Raw genomic sequence first — 16,906 nt, 5'->3', positions numbered from 1 at the left:
ATCAACCCCCCCTAAACTTAGCTCTTTCCTCCCCTTTTTCCTCTCCTTTCCCCAAAGTATTTTAACACAAAATCCAAGCATCCTCCCTTTCACCTGTAAATATTCAGTATGCATCTATAACTAGAATACTTTTTTTAAAAACATACATATCAGGTTAAAATTTTAACGTGTTAGAAGCATATCTAGATTTTCCCCTGCAATATCAAAGACATCTCTTTTAAGTCCCCCCTTCTCTTCCTGCATGCTACTGATTTGTTGAAGGAGCTGGATCGCTTGCCAGGGTTCCTCTAAGGAATGCTTCCTTGAGCTATTGTTTAGCTTGTGTTTCTTATAAGCTGGAAGTTCAATTAGATTCAGGCTCAACTTTTTTACCGACTTTCTAATATACAAGCTCTGAAGTGAACACAGTAATAGTGGAGGCTGGGGACCTGTGAGATCTCCCTTCTGAAATCAGAGATATCACAGGTGTGGGGTGTGGTGCAGCGGGACAGGGCTGGCGAATCATCAAGGCAGTCAGTGTGGGTTAGCTGAGTTTGAGCTAAAATGCTCAAACCCAGCGGTGAGAGCCAGGAGCTGGTCTGCAGTGTGACATGGAGAGGGAGAGGTACAATTTCTCTGGCTAGGAAGCTTTTTCAAATAGCTCCTCAGTGATTCTCAGTCCTCAAGCTATCCACTTGCCCAATGAACAGAGGATTAAGAAAGGTCAGTCGAGGGAAAAGAAATGAAATGGGCACAGAGAGAGAAGAGTCGTGGGAGGGGAATGAATGAGGCTGGACCTCAGTTCATGCTGAGTGTCTGGGGTTTCCCGGACTTCTCACCAGGGTCTCTGTTGAAAGGTCTCCTCCCAGCCGTATGACCCTCTGGTGGTACCGAGCAGCAGGCAGCCTTTCAGAATTCACCGACTTGTTGAACTTTCTAAAGCAGCTGCTTTCGGGGGGACTGGCGGCCACATGAGGCATGAAGCACAGCCTGTGAGAGCTGACACCGTCAGGAGCAGGCAGTGAGTGCACGCTCATGGGAGCACCCAAACTGGAACGCACACTGCGAAAGCTTCATTCACAGTGGAGCCTCCACCCTGCTGGGCGTGGGGGGTAATGGCTGGATGGCCTGGGATGTTGGCCCCAGTGGTGCGTGGGCTTGAAGAGGGATTACCCAGAGTCAGATACATACTGTGCTGTTGTTTCCACTGGTAAGATGGACTGTGGGTCATCAGAGATGAGAACTAGTCATTTGTGTGCAGGAAGTGGTATTAGGACGAGAGAGAGAGAGAGAGAGAGAGAGAGAGAGAGAGAGAGAGAGAGACGGACGGAGAGACTGACTTCTCTAGCTGTGATCCTGGGCCAGTTACTTAACCCCTCTTTGCCTCAGTTTCCTCACCTGTCAAGTGGAAAAAATAATACTAATATTAATCACCTTATGAAGTTGGGTGAATGAAGCAAGATACACATACAAAGTGCTCAGCACTATGCCTGGACCTGGTAACTATTCATCCAAGTACCTAAAACAGTGTCTGACATTTCATAGCACTCAGTAAATTTCTATTGAATGAATGAATGCTAGCCATTATGCATAAAGATAAGGATTATTTCTGCATGCTTATGTTGGCTGATACTATGGAGATCTATATCAGCCTAGTGAGTGAGGAAAGTTACAACTGTCACGTAGTTTTTAGGAGGTGCATATACAGGTAGTAAAACTAATTATCAGGTATAAATTGGTCTTCACATATCACTGGAGGCACATCGAAGCCATCTGTGTGAGCTGGTCATTTAAGTACAGGTTCCAGGTCCTCAGAATTCTCTGATTTCTGCTGTTCAAGGTCCCTGCAGTTTTCTTTCCCATTCGTTATAGATCTGTGTGTTGTCTGTCAGCCCTTGGAGCGCAGAATCCCCAGTAGTGCTCTGCAGGAAGTAGTGCTCAGTAAATACTGTACGACTAGAGCAGGTACAGTTTTGCAAGACAGGAAACCCACTTGAGTTTTATTAGAAACATTGCTTAGAACATGCACGTTGGAGATATTTTATATGCAGAGCCCACTCGTTGGCCGATGGCTATGGGAGTTCTTCCATCACCTGTTGCATCTGACTGTGTGATTGCGTACACCCGTCATGGTTTCCACACCCCAGGCATTGACTGGGGGTCCAGGAGATCTCAAAGAAGTGTGGACACGACCTCTGCCTGTCAGATTGGAGTCAGATGGGCCAGAGCAGGCTGAAAGTGGAAGGAAATGGGGGGCTTTGTTCCCTGTGCCCCGTGATGGCCCACATGGCAAGTTCTCTGGACTTCAGAGGAGGAGAACGTCGCCTGGAAGCTGAGCATGTGGTAGTTTTGAGAAGTGGATAGACAACAGCCACACATTTGCAGAAAGCTCATGTATTACTTCTTTTTTTTTTATTAAATCTTTATTGTTCAGATTATTACAGTTGTTCCTCTTTTTTCCCCCCATAGCTCCCCTCCACCCGGTTCCCACCCCACCCTCTGCCCTTACCCCCCGCCCCACTGTCCTCATCCATTTTTGTACGATTTTTGTCCAGTCTCTTCCCGCAACCCCCACACCCCTTTCCCCCCGAAAATTGTCAGTCCATTCCCTTTCTATGCCCCTGATTCTATTATATTCACCAGTTTATTCTGTTCATCAGATTTTTTATTCACTTGAATTTTAGATTCACTTGTTGATAGATATGTATTTGTTGTTCATAATTTTTATCTTTACCTTTTTCTTCTTCTTCCTCTTCTTAAAGAATACCTTTCAGCATTTCATATAATGCTGGTTTGGTGATGATGAACTCCTTTAGCTTTTTCTTATCTGTGAAGCTCTTTATCTGACCTTCAATTCTGAATGATAGCTTTGCTGGGTAAAGTAATCTTGGTTGTAGGTTCTTGCTATTCATCACTTTGAATATTATGTATTTTTATTGATTTCAGAGAAGAAGGGAGAGGGAGAGAGAGATAGAAACATCAATGATGAGAGAGAATCATTGATTGGCTGCCTCCTGCACACCCCCTGCTGGGGATCCAGCCCGCTACCCAGGCATGTGCCCTTGACCAGAATCGAACCCAGGACCCTTTAGTCCGAAGGCCGACGCTCTATCCACTGAGCAAAACCGGCTAGGGCTCATGCATTACTTCTTTATTCTTTAGTTTGATGGGCAAGGTGAAGTTTGTGTCCCTGAGACCTACTATGTGCTACAGCTACCACTCCATGTTTGCTACAGAGAGCCTGGACCTGCACCAGAACTGGGAGTTCATCCTGGTCCTGCCCTTTGTTAGCTGGTTAATAGTCTGGTTGTAAGACCACTTGCATGGAAAGGCCTCCCTGGCACGTCTCTGCCAGTCTCAGTTTCCCTAGCTATAAAATGGGATAACAGTAGTACCTCCTTCGTAGGGTTATTGTACTGAATGAGGGGACATGTCGCCCCATTATTAGATGGGCTGAACTTGGAGGGGACTCAGGAAATGGCGTTTTCATGAGCCCACCTCTGTCCTCAGGGCGAAGTGGACTTTCCCCACTTTGTCTCTTCAGAGCAGCTCAGGCAGATCGCCTGGATTTCCTGCACATCACCAGCATTACACGGTCCAGTTCGCATCAAAATCAGTTTAAAGCTTCTCCCCCCACCATGTTCAGGAGTCTCAGAAACCAGCGTACAGCAGGGTTAGCACTGGCACCCTCTGACATTTTTAAAAATTGTTTAAGGTATTACATATGTCCCCTCCCCCAGCCTCCCATCACTTCCGCCCTCCAGGACAAGCCCCCACCGCCCCAGTGTCTGTGTCCATTGGTTATGCTAATATGCATGCATATAAGTCCTTTGGTTGATCTCTTACCAAACCCCCCCCCCCCCCCCCTCGTTCCCTCTGATCTCTGAGCTTGGACGATCTGATCAGTGTTTCTGTCTCCGGATCTATTTTTGTTCATCAGTTTATGTTGTTCGTTATATCCCACATATGAGCGAGCTCATGTGACCCTCTGGCATTTTTGTCCTTGCTCCACCTCTGTGCTTCCTGCCTCCTCCTCTGGCCTCTCAGAGCCAGGATCAAGGGCTGGGGAGAAAGGCAGGGCCTCTCGCTGAGCTGTGCTCTTGGCTCCCTCTGGCTCCCTGTGACTCCTGTCATGGCCGCCCTTTGTGTGGGGCGCATTAGTCGTTCTTTAGAGATGCCTCCACCTGTCCCCTCAGGGGCCTCCATGAGGACCTTTCCTGATGCCCTGTCCAGCTGACCCTGTAACCCCCACCGCCTCCTGCCCTGTGGCTCCTTGGCCAGCTGGCCTCCCATCATCCTACTCAGTGTCCTTTCTGGAGGAGCCTGGCTGCCTTCTGTGCTGTCCTTTCAGCCCCTGGGGAAGCTCACACATCCTTGTCCTGCCAAGTTGTCCCGCCCCTCCCTCTCCCACTCTGCCTTCCTGGCAGCTGCAGCCAGGTCCCTCTGCTTCCCCAGGTGAGGGGCACGCTCCTGGCAACTCCCTGTGCTCCACTCCAGAAACAGCCCTGGGCAGCCCTGCAGGGGGTGCAGTGCCATTTCCTTTCCTGGCAGGCGCCCCAGTCTCTACCAGGGGTTCTCTCATATCCCCTCATGGGGAGCGAAGAAGATGCCGCAGCGCTTTCCTCCCTAACGCATCCCTAGCCTGCTCTGCAGTGGGTGGAACGACAGTTTGGCCACCAGTCCTGTGAGGATGGGCCCAGTGCCTCCTCTTTTACTAGTAGAAAGTGGGATATTCATCATGGCTTCAGTTTGCACTCAGCAGGAAGGGTCCCGTCCTGTTCTCATATCAGGTCCAGAGTGCAGGGCCTGGTAGGTACCAAACATCCCGTGCACGGGGCCTGCTCATTGAGCTTCTGTGGGCTTCCGTTTTCTCATCTGCAAATGAGGGTTTATGCTAATCCCCACTCTGCCAGCCCTTAGTGCTGTTACTGTGTATACAAGGGTTGTTAACTGCTTTTATTTATGTATTGTAGCCTCAGCAGAATGGGATCTCTCCACGCATGTTTAAGGCCTTTGTAAGCAAGAGTCATCCGGAATTCTCCTCCAACAGACAGCAGGATGCCCAGGAGTTCTTCCTGCACCTGGTGAATCTGGTAGAGGTGAGTAAGCCACCTTCAGAAATGCTCAGCAGGGCGGTAAGACGTGTGCCCGCTCCCCTCCCTAAATCTCTCACTGCCCAGGCTCCACCAGCCACTGGATGGAGAGCTCCTCCTGTCCTGTTTCCTAGGCGCTGGTGGACCTCCTGTTCTTTGAATTTGTACGTGTTGTAGGAGTGTTTGTCAGTTATTTCACTCACCATTCTTCCTCCTTCCTTGGTGACGAAGCTTCTTGAGAATCCTGTGTGGTAGTTGCTGTCCTCCTGCCACCACTCAGAGATGGCCAAACTTTGCTCACAGCAGAGTTGAGTCACGTTAAATGCTGCGATTTTCAAAAGCCGCTAAGAATTCATGATTAAAGTCCCCCCCCCCCATTAAAAATAGCTCCCCTCCATTACAAATATGTTCTTTATGGAAAATACAGAAAGGCACAAAGGCGAAAATCAAAATAAAAAATCACCTGTAATACCAGCCCTCCCAAGAGCCCAGTGTTAACATTTGAGTGTCTGACCCACAGGCATTTTCCAGGTGCATTTAGAATCGTGCTGTTGCTAAGCAACGGTTTCCACTTAACCTGCTGTGAACGCTTTGCCATCTCATTTGTATTTGAATTTAGCCGGATTTCTTTTTTATTTGTATGTAATTTACACGAATGCGTGTTATAATGATATACACGGCCTTGGTTTTCCCAGGGTGGTCCTTCAGCGTTGCCCCTTTCTCTTTAGTTTGGCTCCCTCAGGCCCTTTCTTCTAACTCCATCCAGGTCAGTCCCTCTCCCGTGACTTTTAATTGCTGCTTAATATTAATTCACAGGAGGAGTCATACTTTATTAAGCCAGCCCCCCACTTGGGGACTTCTGACAAACGCCAGTGTTTTGCTTTTAAGGCGCTCTGGTGAAATGGCACGTCCCAGAGGGACTGTGTCCTAACCTCGTTGGATGTTTACATCAGAGCTATATTTGACTTTATGCTAATTTTTATTTGTGGCTTAATATTCACAAATCCACTAACCTGACGTAATCTAACCTTCAGAGGAACCGCATTGGCTCAGAAAATCCAAGTGATGTTTTCCGGTTTTTGGTGGAAGAACGCATTCAGTGCTGTCAGACCCGAAAAGTCCGCTACACGGAGAGGGTGGATTACCTGATGCAGTTACCTGTGGCCATGGAGGCAGCAACCAACAAAGGTAATGGCTCCAGAGGGGGAAATCAGCAGTGGGCTTCTTCCGGTGCGAGAAGCCTGGAAGCAGAGGTCATACGAATTAGTCGCCTTGCAGTTCTGCTGGGCGGAGGCCTGGCCCAGTTGGTCTGGTTTGCATGTCTCTTTCCATCTTTTCCTCGGTCGCCACGTAATTGCCTTTCAGAGAATCAAATGCGTCACAGATTTTTGTGGAGGGCTATGGATGGGACTTATTTCAGTGCCTATAAATTTGACCAACTGTTTGGCTTGGAGTCAGCTTCATTCTGGGGAAGGTATTTGTAAGTATACATGTGGAAAAGTCTTTAACGGTTTGATCACTCATAAGCTGTGCTATGAAGTCTGAAAGAAATGATCAGAATTGCATTTTAAAAAAAAATCTTTATTGTTGAAAGTATTACACATGCCCTCTTCTTTCCCCCCATTTACCCCCTCCAGCCTGCCTCCGTCCCCCGCCCCAGGCCTTCACCACCCTGTTGTCTGTGTCCATGGGTTATGCACATATGCATACAAGGTCTTTGGTTAATTACCTCCCCGCCTCCTCTCCCTCCGAGAATCCACACTCTAGAACTGCATTTTTTGATGTGAGACATTCAAGCAGCAGCCTTTTGATACAGTCTCTTGATATAATCCAGCTTTGGCATCCAAGTTTTCTGGGATCTGTTATAGATGATGAAGTGTTACAGGCGCCAGGCCCATTGGAGGGGCCTCCAGGCTTTGGAGGCAGGAAGAAGGCGGAGATATTGGGGTCTGAGGGGCAGGTTCCTTCAGGCTGTCTAATCTGGTTCTCCCCAAGCAGAATAGACACATGATATTACTTAGAATTAACTTATTAGAAGCAGAAAAAGGCAAAATATGTGCTAGGTTGCCTCTTTTCTATGAATGGGTCATTTCTGTGAAGTCCAACAGCTTCATGCGTACTCCTTTTTTTTTCTCTTTTTTTGGGGGGTGGTGGTGGTGGTCACTTTATTGTGCTAATTGGAAAGTGATGATTCTGGCGGTTTCAAGGCAAAATGGTTTCCATTTTCTATAAGCTCCTGCAGCTTGTGACCCGTTTTTACAGTTTATCCTTTATAAGGATAGAAATGAGGGTGAGGGCATATGTTTGTTTCCTTTTTAGAACTAGGCTTCGTTGCTTTCTCTTGCCGACCTCAGGGACACTGACTCACATGTTCTGCTCGGTTCTGTGATCCTGTCTGACTCGCTGTTTATAATTTGTGAGTGGTAATTATTTTGTTCAAAAAGGAGACTGATCATTTAGCCTCTGGACGTTGAGAACACCAAACGCCAACATCCTAGATATAAGTACATTGTAAACTGATGTTGGACTGGGAGATGAATTTTAAAATCATAGTCTGGCCCGGGTGCAGTGGCTCAGTGGTTGAGCGTCAACCTATGAACCAGGAGGTTACAGTTTGATTCCAGGTCAGGGCACATGCCCAGGCTGCAGCTCAATCCCCCATCGTGCAGGAGGCAGTTGATCAATGATTCTCTCTCATCATTGATGTTTCTATCTCTCGTTCCCTCTCACTTCCTCTCTGGAAAAAAAAATCAGTCAGATGTGTTTAAGAAAACACCTAAGTACATACTAGTATGTATGCCTAAAAATAGAATCAGGAGTGATTTTTTTTTAAACACAAAAGGAAGTCCCAGAAAGGCCCATTCAAAATCTACATAACATTTTGACTTGCAGGTGTTTTCCAAGAGCTGATCTGCTGACCTTGGGAAGTTCACAGTGTGCTCACTTCTTTTTTCCTTGGTGTTTAACCACTCAGCAGGGATAGTGTAGAAAGGCCTTCTGGGTTGGTTATTCTACTGTCTGAGGTATTGAGTAACCTGACCCGGAGTTGTCTTGGCAATGTCAATACCACAGGCTGTGTGCTGTGGGTAACTGTGGTCCTTATGGCTCCTTTTGCTCCTTGGCCCACACCCTCTATGACCTCTAATCATTGAGAAGGGCCTGGGAAGAGGTGAGCCCTCGGGTTCTTTTCAGTGTGAAATTCTCTGTGTGAAGACTTAGTGATGGGAGGGTGGCGTTTGGGTAAAACAGCCTTGACCTCTGGATAAATGCCAGACCAGGTTCGAGCATCACTTACATCGCACACATGGTCTAAACCTCTTATCTAGGCCAGAGTTCACAGTTCCCTCCTTTCAGTCTCAAAGGGGAACAGGCAAAAAAATATGAATGGCTTGATGCAGTCTGTCAGCGCTACTATAAAGACACCCCAAGAACAAGCGTTCTGCATGCTTTTCCCATCTGTGAAGGGCAGTAAGTAAGCAACCCTGCCCCAGTCCAGGAGCCTTCCGCAAAAGTTGTCCAAAGGGGGTGTTTTCCATTTTGAGAAGATAAGAGCGATTGCAAAGACCTTAATTTTCTTGCTCTTTTTCTCAGATGAACTGATTGCCTATGAGTTAACGAGAAGGGAAGCAGAAGCAAACAGAAGACCCCTTCCTGAGTTGGTTCGTGCCAAGATACCATTTAGTGCCTGCCTCCAGGCCTTTTCTGAACCAGAAAACGTGGATGATTTCTGGAGCAGTGCCCTACAGGCAAAGTCTGCGGGTGTGAAGTAAGTGTGTGTGTGTGTGTGTGTGTATGCATGCGTGCACATGTGTGTGCTTATTTGGTGGTGGTGGATAGGGAGACGGCCTTGAGAAATGGGAACAGGGGTAAGGGAGAGGTCGTAGGGTATTGTATGAGTCTGCGCATGCTTGCTTATGTGTGGTGAGATAGGATTATGATTCACACAACCTTGGATGTTATACACCTCACTTGTGTGTGAGACCTGTGCAATAAAGCAGGCATATATTCTATATATTATGTGCTAGGGAGGGAATGCTTTCTTTTTTGAAAAGCAAGGTTGTGGTTTATCCTTTATTAAGAATTTGCTTTTTTTTTTTTGCCAAGAGTGTGTGGCCAAGAACCTTCTCCCCCATGACAAGAGTGATATGAATGAAATTGCAAATATACGTATGACTGTCTCTAATGTTTAAACTCCACTGTTATAGATTAGATATTTGGCTTAAACTTGGTTGATTGTCTTCCTACCTGGAGGCCAGGGGTCTCAGGGCCCCTCGAAGTGGCCATCGAGGCTCCTGAGTGTGTTCAGATAAGCTGCTTGGGACTTAGGCAGGAGGTGTTCTAGGTCCACATTGTCAGCCTCGTCGGCTACATAAACGTTTCTTTCTTTAGTTGACACCTTAGTTAATTTTATACAGTGAAGTCCTTGCTGACACACGTTATGTAATTGGAAAAAGTAGGTATAGAGGCAAAAATGAGAGGAAATCTGAAAGTCTCACTCTGGAGTTCCCCTACTTTTAGATTTTTTTGGCCATTTTTATTCTAGATGTTTGAGCTCTAGTTGATGGAAAGGGGAGTGGAATATGGTAGAGCTACTGCTGGCTGTTTTTATCTCAACCTCAAGTAGCAGTCAAACCTAAGTCACTTATTCTCTGTGACAACCATCTCTCAGGATTTCTGACCTCATATATCAAAAATGGAAAAACAGAAAGAATTTATTTCAAAATCTAAAAAAGGCCATATTTAAAAAAAAATTAAAAAAGCGTTCTTCATATCCAAATGAGAATTAGTAATAGTTCATTCAGTTATCAATTATCCATTGCAGCATAAGTTTTCATCCTAGGATTGCTCAGTTTTGGGGTGTGTGTGTGTGTGTGTGTGTGTGTGTATGTGCCTGTCTTGCAGATAACAGTTGGTATGTCAAACATCGGTATTCACTGCTTTGCAACTTGGAGACAGCTTTGGGCAGTTAGGTATCTATACATATAGTAGTGGTAGAAACAATATCTTTAGTTATTTCCCCCAGCTTTACTGACATATAATTGACATATTATATTGTGTAAGTTTAAGGTGTACAACATGTTGACTTGATTTTTTTCTTCTTTTTACTTTAAGTATTGACAAAAGGCTGAAGATTCCTCAAATAATGATCCTTTTCTCTTGGCGCTTTAATTCTGACTCTGTGTGGGAGGTGGAAGTGATCCAGGGCCCGGCAGCCTAGGAAGCCCTCAGCTCAGGTGTGAGCTGCAGAGTGTTCTTCAGAAAAGTGGATTCGAGTCTTAGAAGCACAGGGTGTGGCGTACTTTCTGGGCCTGTAGGAAGGCGACTCTGAGCACTCGGAAAAGGCCCACCTTTAAAATGGGCGTGGAAGGCATTAGCTTTCCACAGACATGGAGCCTCTGACCTCTGGGCTAGTGGTCACTTCCCAGCTAATATTCTATTCCAGGCCAAAGTCAGCGCCCAGTGTTCTTCTCCCACCTGCAATGGAGGAACAACGCTTGCAGACCTGATTTTCTCTTCACATGCTACTAAGACTTAGTTGTAGGCCAAGCATGTCAAACTTGCGGGCCGCGGGCCGTATGCCTCGTTCATTTGGCCCGTGTTAGCCTTTGAGTTTGACATGCTTGTTGTAGGCAGTGCTAACATCACTATCTAGAACTCCTGAGGAGGGTTTCTGCTTGCTCTAGTCCTATCTAATAACAGTGGATATTAAACGTGTTTTTCCTTTTTCTCCATCTCTTACATATACACATGCTCTTATAAACATGAAAACAATACTGGATGTATTACAATTGTTAATAATTGAAAACTGGTCTTTGTGGAGAAGGAGAAAACAGTGCTTTAGGGTAATAAAGCAACTATCTTCTTTATTGCACATTAATCATTCCAGGTCATGTGCTAAGCTTTTCCCATCAGTTATATATAGTCTTTTTAGTACTATTATGAGGTAGGTACCATTATTCTCATTTTACGGGTGAAGAAATAAAAGTAGAAGTAATTGGCCAGTAAGTGGCGGACTGGGGACTCATTCAGGTTGATTGAGTTCAAAGTTTAAACTCTTAATTTTCCCGGGTTATCCTATATAATAAAAGCCTAATATGCTAAGTGTCTGGTCATCCGGTGACCGGTCAACTGTTCAAGCAATCAAAGTGTAATATGCTAATGATATGCTAAGGCCACTCAACCGCTCACTATGACATGCACTGACCACCAGGGGGCAGACGCTCCGACGGGTAAGTTAGCTTGCTGCTGGGGTCCAGCTGATCGGGACTGAGTGAGATGGGCTGGACACACCCTGGAGCCCTCCTGCAGTCCCTCCCGGCCTGATCGTGCACCGGTGAGGTCCCTTGGCTTGGCCTGCACCCTCTTGCAATCTGGGACCCCTTGGGGGATGTTGGAGAGCCAATTTCAGCCTGATCCTGTAGGCCACTCCCCTCAGGAGGGTGCCACACCCAGGGCTCACAGCTGGTGAGTGCTGCTGCGGCAGTGCGAGCTTCTCCCAATTGGGACTGATTGGGTGGGAGCCTGCAGCAGGCGCAGTGGGGTTGGGATGAGCGGGAGCGGCAGGTAGGAGCTTCAGGCAGCGTTGGACTGCGGGTTTCAGCTCTATCTCCGCAGGCCACCCAGAGGGGCCCCACCCATGCATGAATTCGTGCACCGGGCCTCTAGTATAATATAGTGCCCCATCTCCCTCATCATGCTTATTTATACATAGAGCCTTATGATCTTTAATTCGCCTCACTTATTCCTTATTATGCCCTATCATGTTTCAAATATTAGTTTTGGGGAAACCAGTTCATTGGGTTCCTAAAAGATCTTATTTTTTTTCCAGCAACATAGGCTATAACTCAGACACTATTATTATGTCAATTTGGGGCCTTGAACTTTTCTTGTGTTAGACCCAGGGTCTGAAAGGCCAGGAAGAGGCAAATGACGTCCGAAGGATCTTGGTAGATCGTGGGTCAGTATGGACCAGATATAAACCCTTCCCTTAAATGGTCCTGAACAGACAGTGTTGGGAACAATATTAGTGTTTGAAATTTCATTCACTCAGCAAATACTGTCACTCACCTAGCATGTTCTAGGAAATCAGTTGACTAAGACCTAGCCCTCAAGCAGCTCACAGATTGAGGGCCCATAGGGAGAGTTTTTGCTTGAACTTTATCATTTATGAAGACACAGGCACGCTGTGGGGCTGCAGGACACAAACTTTAGGTGGACAGGTGGCAGTGAATCCCCAGTGTTGAACCTACTGGTCTGTGACTTTGGCCAAGTGACCTCACTCACCTCCTTACACCCCTGTTTCCTCATCTGTGAACTGGGGATAATAATAATGCTTTCCTTACAGGGTCAGGGGAGGGTTAAGGTGAGATGAGCCACGTAAAGTGCTTTGCACAGTGCCTGGCCCAGAGTAAATGTATGCTGTAATTATCGTTACAGTTATTTTTATCTTTCCCTTTTATTTTTGCCTTAGATTATACAATTTGAGAGTGGTTGAATAATTTTCATATTTTTACCATATTTAACGAAAAGGTTTGAATTGTTTTTGCTTTTTTTTTCAGTTGTCAGGTTTTTAATATAATAAACAATCTTAATTTTGGGGAGAGGGGGCAGCTTTTATTTTCTTAACAAGGTTTACACAATATTTTCTCCTTAATTCTAATTAATGAACAATTGATATATATTTTAATATATTTTTTGTGATTTCAGAGATGAAGGGAGGGAGAGAGAAAGAGAGAGAGAAACATCAATGATGAGAGAGAATCATTGATCAGCTGCCTTCTGCATGCCCCACACCGGGGATTGAGCCTGCAACCCGCCCCACACCGGGGATTGAGCCTGCAACCCGGGCATGTGCCCTGACTGGGAATTGAACCATTCATAGATCGATGCTCAACCACTGAGCCATGCCGGCTGTCAATAATTGATATATTTTAAATAATGGTAATAGGTTGTCAACAATAGACAACACAGTAGTGAGGTCAGACACTGTTCTAAGCATTTTATATGTCTTAGCTCATTTTATTTCCTTATATATATTTAACCATTACTACATGTGTGATTCAACGTGAGACTTGTGGAGCTTACAAAGATGAATAAAAAATATTTACCCAACAGGGCAAATATAATGTGGACATCATCTAATTGCTTTCTGGTACTCTTAGATGGGTTGTTACTCATAAGAATGTTAAATTATGCTCTGCTCCCCTAACCCTGTCCCCTGTCCATGGTAATACTTACCAACTGATACTTCACCCAGACACGGACCACAGAGCAACTACAAGAGTCCGGGGGCTCCTCAACCACATTTCGGAAATCGTTGATTTATTGGTGACTTTTGCTTGATTTCACTGTTATATATTTTTCAGATTGGAAGCTAATGTGGGAAGAGAAAGGGGCCTGAGAAGTTACATTTTTACATTAGTTGAACATACCAGATGGAGTTTCTTGGTTTTTGGTGCAATTGAGGACTTGGCTATAATTAAGTTAGAAGGGTGTTTATTACTGCCTCTCAGCAATAGGAAGACTTAATTAGAGATAATATGTAATTTCTGGAGAGTGAGCCAGGGTCATAATAGATCCATTCCTTAGGATGGTTAAGCTCCAGTGTTTTTGGAAGAGCTTCCTTATGTTATTGCCTGGTCCCCTCTGCCACAACTGTGATGGAGAATTTGAGATGAAGAGCAGTTGCATTCGCCTCAGGAAAAATGCAGGTCAATGACACATTGAGTCATGTCCAAGGCCTCATGGAGTCTAGTTCTTTCATGACGAAATGATCATATTAATTTGCTAGGTATAGATAGTAGTACATTCTAGTGTGTAAAGCGGTTTCATATAATTTTATGAACATTGCACAGTCCTAGCCGGTAGATATTATTAATAAATCCACTTTGTAGATGTGAAAAATGGAGCCTCAGGGAGGATCTGTGATTTGCTCCGATTTGGAGTGAATTAAGTAGCATATTCAGGACCCACCACAGTTCAGCTCTTTGGACAGTGCTCTGTCTCTGTACTGCGACTTCTCTTCTGCACTAGGGGGCAGCAGTGATCTGCATTTGTTTTCTGAATTCTGGGAGAATACAGTCCAGGTAGAAGGCACTGACTTAGATTTGGAGAGTGGAGTTTCCAGACAGGCTCTTCTAGAAATTTTTTATGTTAGCTATGGTACCTGTCTACGGCTAATTTTATTTTTTACATATACCTACCACCTTCTCATTGACACTGAAATAGAAATGATTGTTATAACTAAGATGATAAATATTGAGAGAATGAGCTGGAACCAGGGTATGAATTAGGTGTGCACATTGAATAGTCTGTGCATAAAGTTGCCAAACTCAATTCCAGGCAATTCAGCCTTTCTTACCCATAATATATATATACCTCTAGGATCCGTGTGACCTTGGATTTAGGTGCAGTAGTATGTTAATGAGGCCCTGGCATTTCCACCAGTCAACCTCAACAAAAGCTTCAAAGACCACCCCCCCACCCCCGCCTCAATGCCAACTTGTGCTGTAGGATAGCGATTCTCGGAGGGAGCAGAGGCAAGAAGAGTGTGTCAGGATTGCTTGGGCAGCTTTTACAAACCCCATACACAAACACATAATACAAAAGGTAAAAGAGTTAAAAAGTACAATTTAGTAGTTACAAAACAGTCACGAGATTGTAAAATACAGCACAGGGAATATAATCATTAATATTGTAATAACTCTGTATGGTGCCAGGTGGGTGCTTGAAGTATTAGGGGGAACACTTTGTAAAATATATGATTGTCTAACCACCCTGCTGTACACCTGAAACTAATACAAAATAATACTGAGTGTAAAAAACCCCCCCACATAATGCATTCATGTCCTCACAGACCTACAAATGTATACACTAAGTTTCATCGCGGGTTTTAGAGAAAACTGGTTGGAAAGCACTTTTCAGAAATAGAAAAGGCCACAGCAAAGTAAAAGTAATAATTCGGCAATGGGTCCAAAGTCATTCTTAAAGGACAGCATACTCCCCCGTTCATAAAAAGGCCAGGATGAATGAGCAGGAGTGGCTGAGTGTGTTCGCTGATGTCTGTCTGCTGTTCTTGCACTTGGGCCAGGCGCGAACTTCAGGGGTGCCTCAGACAACGGTGATGCTTCATGAACTGTGCTCACAATTCTGACTGCCTGTCTCACTGATACAATCCCCTTGTGTTTCCCAGAACATCTCGCTTTGCCTCATTCCCTGAATACTTGGTAGTGCAGATAAAGAAGTTCACTTTTGGTCTTGACTGGGTTCCCAAAAAATTCGGTAGGTATCTTGTGCATGCTTTTGCTTACAACATCAAATTAACCATTTAAAAAACATGGCATGTGACAGAGCCATGAGTGGTTGGCTGCCGGAAAGTTCCATTTCATTATTTTTCCATTATTTCCACCTTTCTCTTTTGAATCAAAGTATATGATAAGCACCAATGGTAAAATTGGCACCCCTCGAATAATAGGGTCTGGCATGAGTGGACCCTAGGAGTGAAAACAGGACCCCCACATAATCAATAAATAGTGCTTCCCAAAGGTTGCGGTGCATACAGATTACCTGGGGATCTTGGTAAATGCAGATGCTGATTCAGCAGGTCTGGAGTGGAGCTTGGGATTCGTAATTTCTTCTTTTTTTTTTTTTTTAAAATACTTTATTGATTTCAGAGAGGAAGGAAGAGGGAGAGAGAGATAGAAACATCAATGATGAGAGAGAATCATTGATCGGCTGCCTCCTGCATGCCCCCCACTGGGGACCGAGCCCACAACCCAAGCATGTGCCTTGACCAGAATCGAACCTGGGACCCTTCAGTCCGTAGGCCGACACTCTATCCACTGAGCCAAACAGACCAGGGCAATTTCTTCTTTTTTAAATCATTAAATACTATGTTTTATTTTTTACTTTATTTATTTATTTATTTTTTTTCCAGGGGGTGGGCGACCGGGCACGGGGAGGGGAGGCTGAGGGCGTGGGGCGCCGGAGGCGGAAGGGTAGGGAGGCCTGCGGTGGGGAATGTGATGGGGGAGTGTGATGGGGGGAGCAGGGTTGGGGAACGGGGACTGTCTGTATTTATTTACAGAATTTATTGAATTTATTGGGGTGACATTGGTTAATGACATTATACAGGTTTCAGGGGTACAATTCTATAATACATCATCTGTATCATGTATTGTGTGTTCACCACGCCAAGTCAAGCCTCCTTCGTGGCATAGAAGGAGGTCCAGTTTTATCCTCTTTGGTTTTTCAAGCCAGTACCTCAGACTGTTTGCCAGTGTTTTAAACTTTGTATGTTTTTGAGCACTTAAAACAACAACTACTCAGGCTTTACACTGGTTGATTAAGCACTCGTCTGCTCGTCTGAAGGGAATGGGTAAAAAGAATGGAAAATCGCTGGAGTGATTTCCCAGAACCCTCCAGCCCTACCAGTTCACACAGCACCTGTTTGACGTTATGCCGGGCTGTGACTGATTCTCTGGCAGATTTTTGCTCTTCCTGTGGAATGATTTTGTGGGCAGAGAGGAGGGCAGAGGGCAGGATGCTCATCACTTAGCCTTTCCTCCGTGGATTTGAGAAGTACCTGGGAAAAAACTGACTTCTAAAGGCTTTGAACTGTTTTGGACACAGTGTTCTTATTTTTCTTTGTCCTTGGAATTCCTAGAAAGGAACAAAAATCCAGATAAGATTTCATAGACTTGCTCAATTTAAAGGAGTTCCAAAGCTTTCTTTTAATGAACCTGAATTTTTCTGTTGAGGAACAATTGTATTGATTTTGTAGGTCAGACATTATGTTTGTTTTTCTGTCCTCTAAGATTAAAAACTTTTTTTAA

At 45.1% G+C, this 16,906-nt stretch overlaps 1 protein-coding gene across 2 annotated transcripts in view; it reads left to right on the top strand.

The window, feature by feature from the left end:
* Positions 1–16,906, top strand: part of USP13 (ubiquitin specific peptidase 13) — a 109,355-nt gene that overhangs the window by 65,202 nt on the left and 27,247 nt on the right. For both annotated transcript variants that reach the window (XR_002828243.1, XM_006084891.3), the window contains exons 11-14: positions 4,953–5,078; positions 6,107–6,260; positions 8,664–8,838; positions 15,265–15,353. Coding sequence is in view for 1 of the 2 variants with exons in the window: in XM_006084891.3 (XP_006084953.1) it covers positions 4,953–5,078; positions 6,107–6,260; positions 8,664–8,838; positions 15,265–15,353 (544 nt within the window). In the remaining variant the exon portion in view is untranslated. The remainder of the gene's footprint in view (positions 1–4,952; positions 5,079–6,106; positions 6,261–8,663; positions 8,839–15,264; positions 15,354–16,906) is intronic.

This window comes from Myotis lucifugus, unplaced genomic scaffold (genome assembly GCF_000147115.1).
Source record: "Myotis lucifugus unplaced genomic scaffold, Myoluc2.0 scaffold_14, whole genome shotgun sequence".
NCBI lineage: Eukaryota > Metazoa > Chordata > Mammalia > Chiroptera > Vespertilionidae > Myotis > Myotis lucifugus.
The sequence above is the reverse complement of the archived record's forward strand: the minus strand, read 5'-3'. Positions and strand labels throughout refer to the sequence as shown.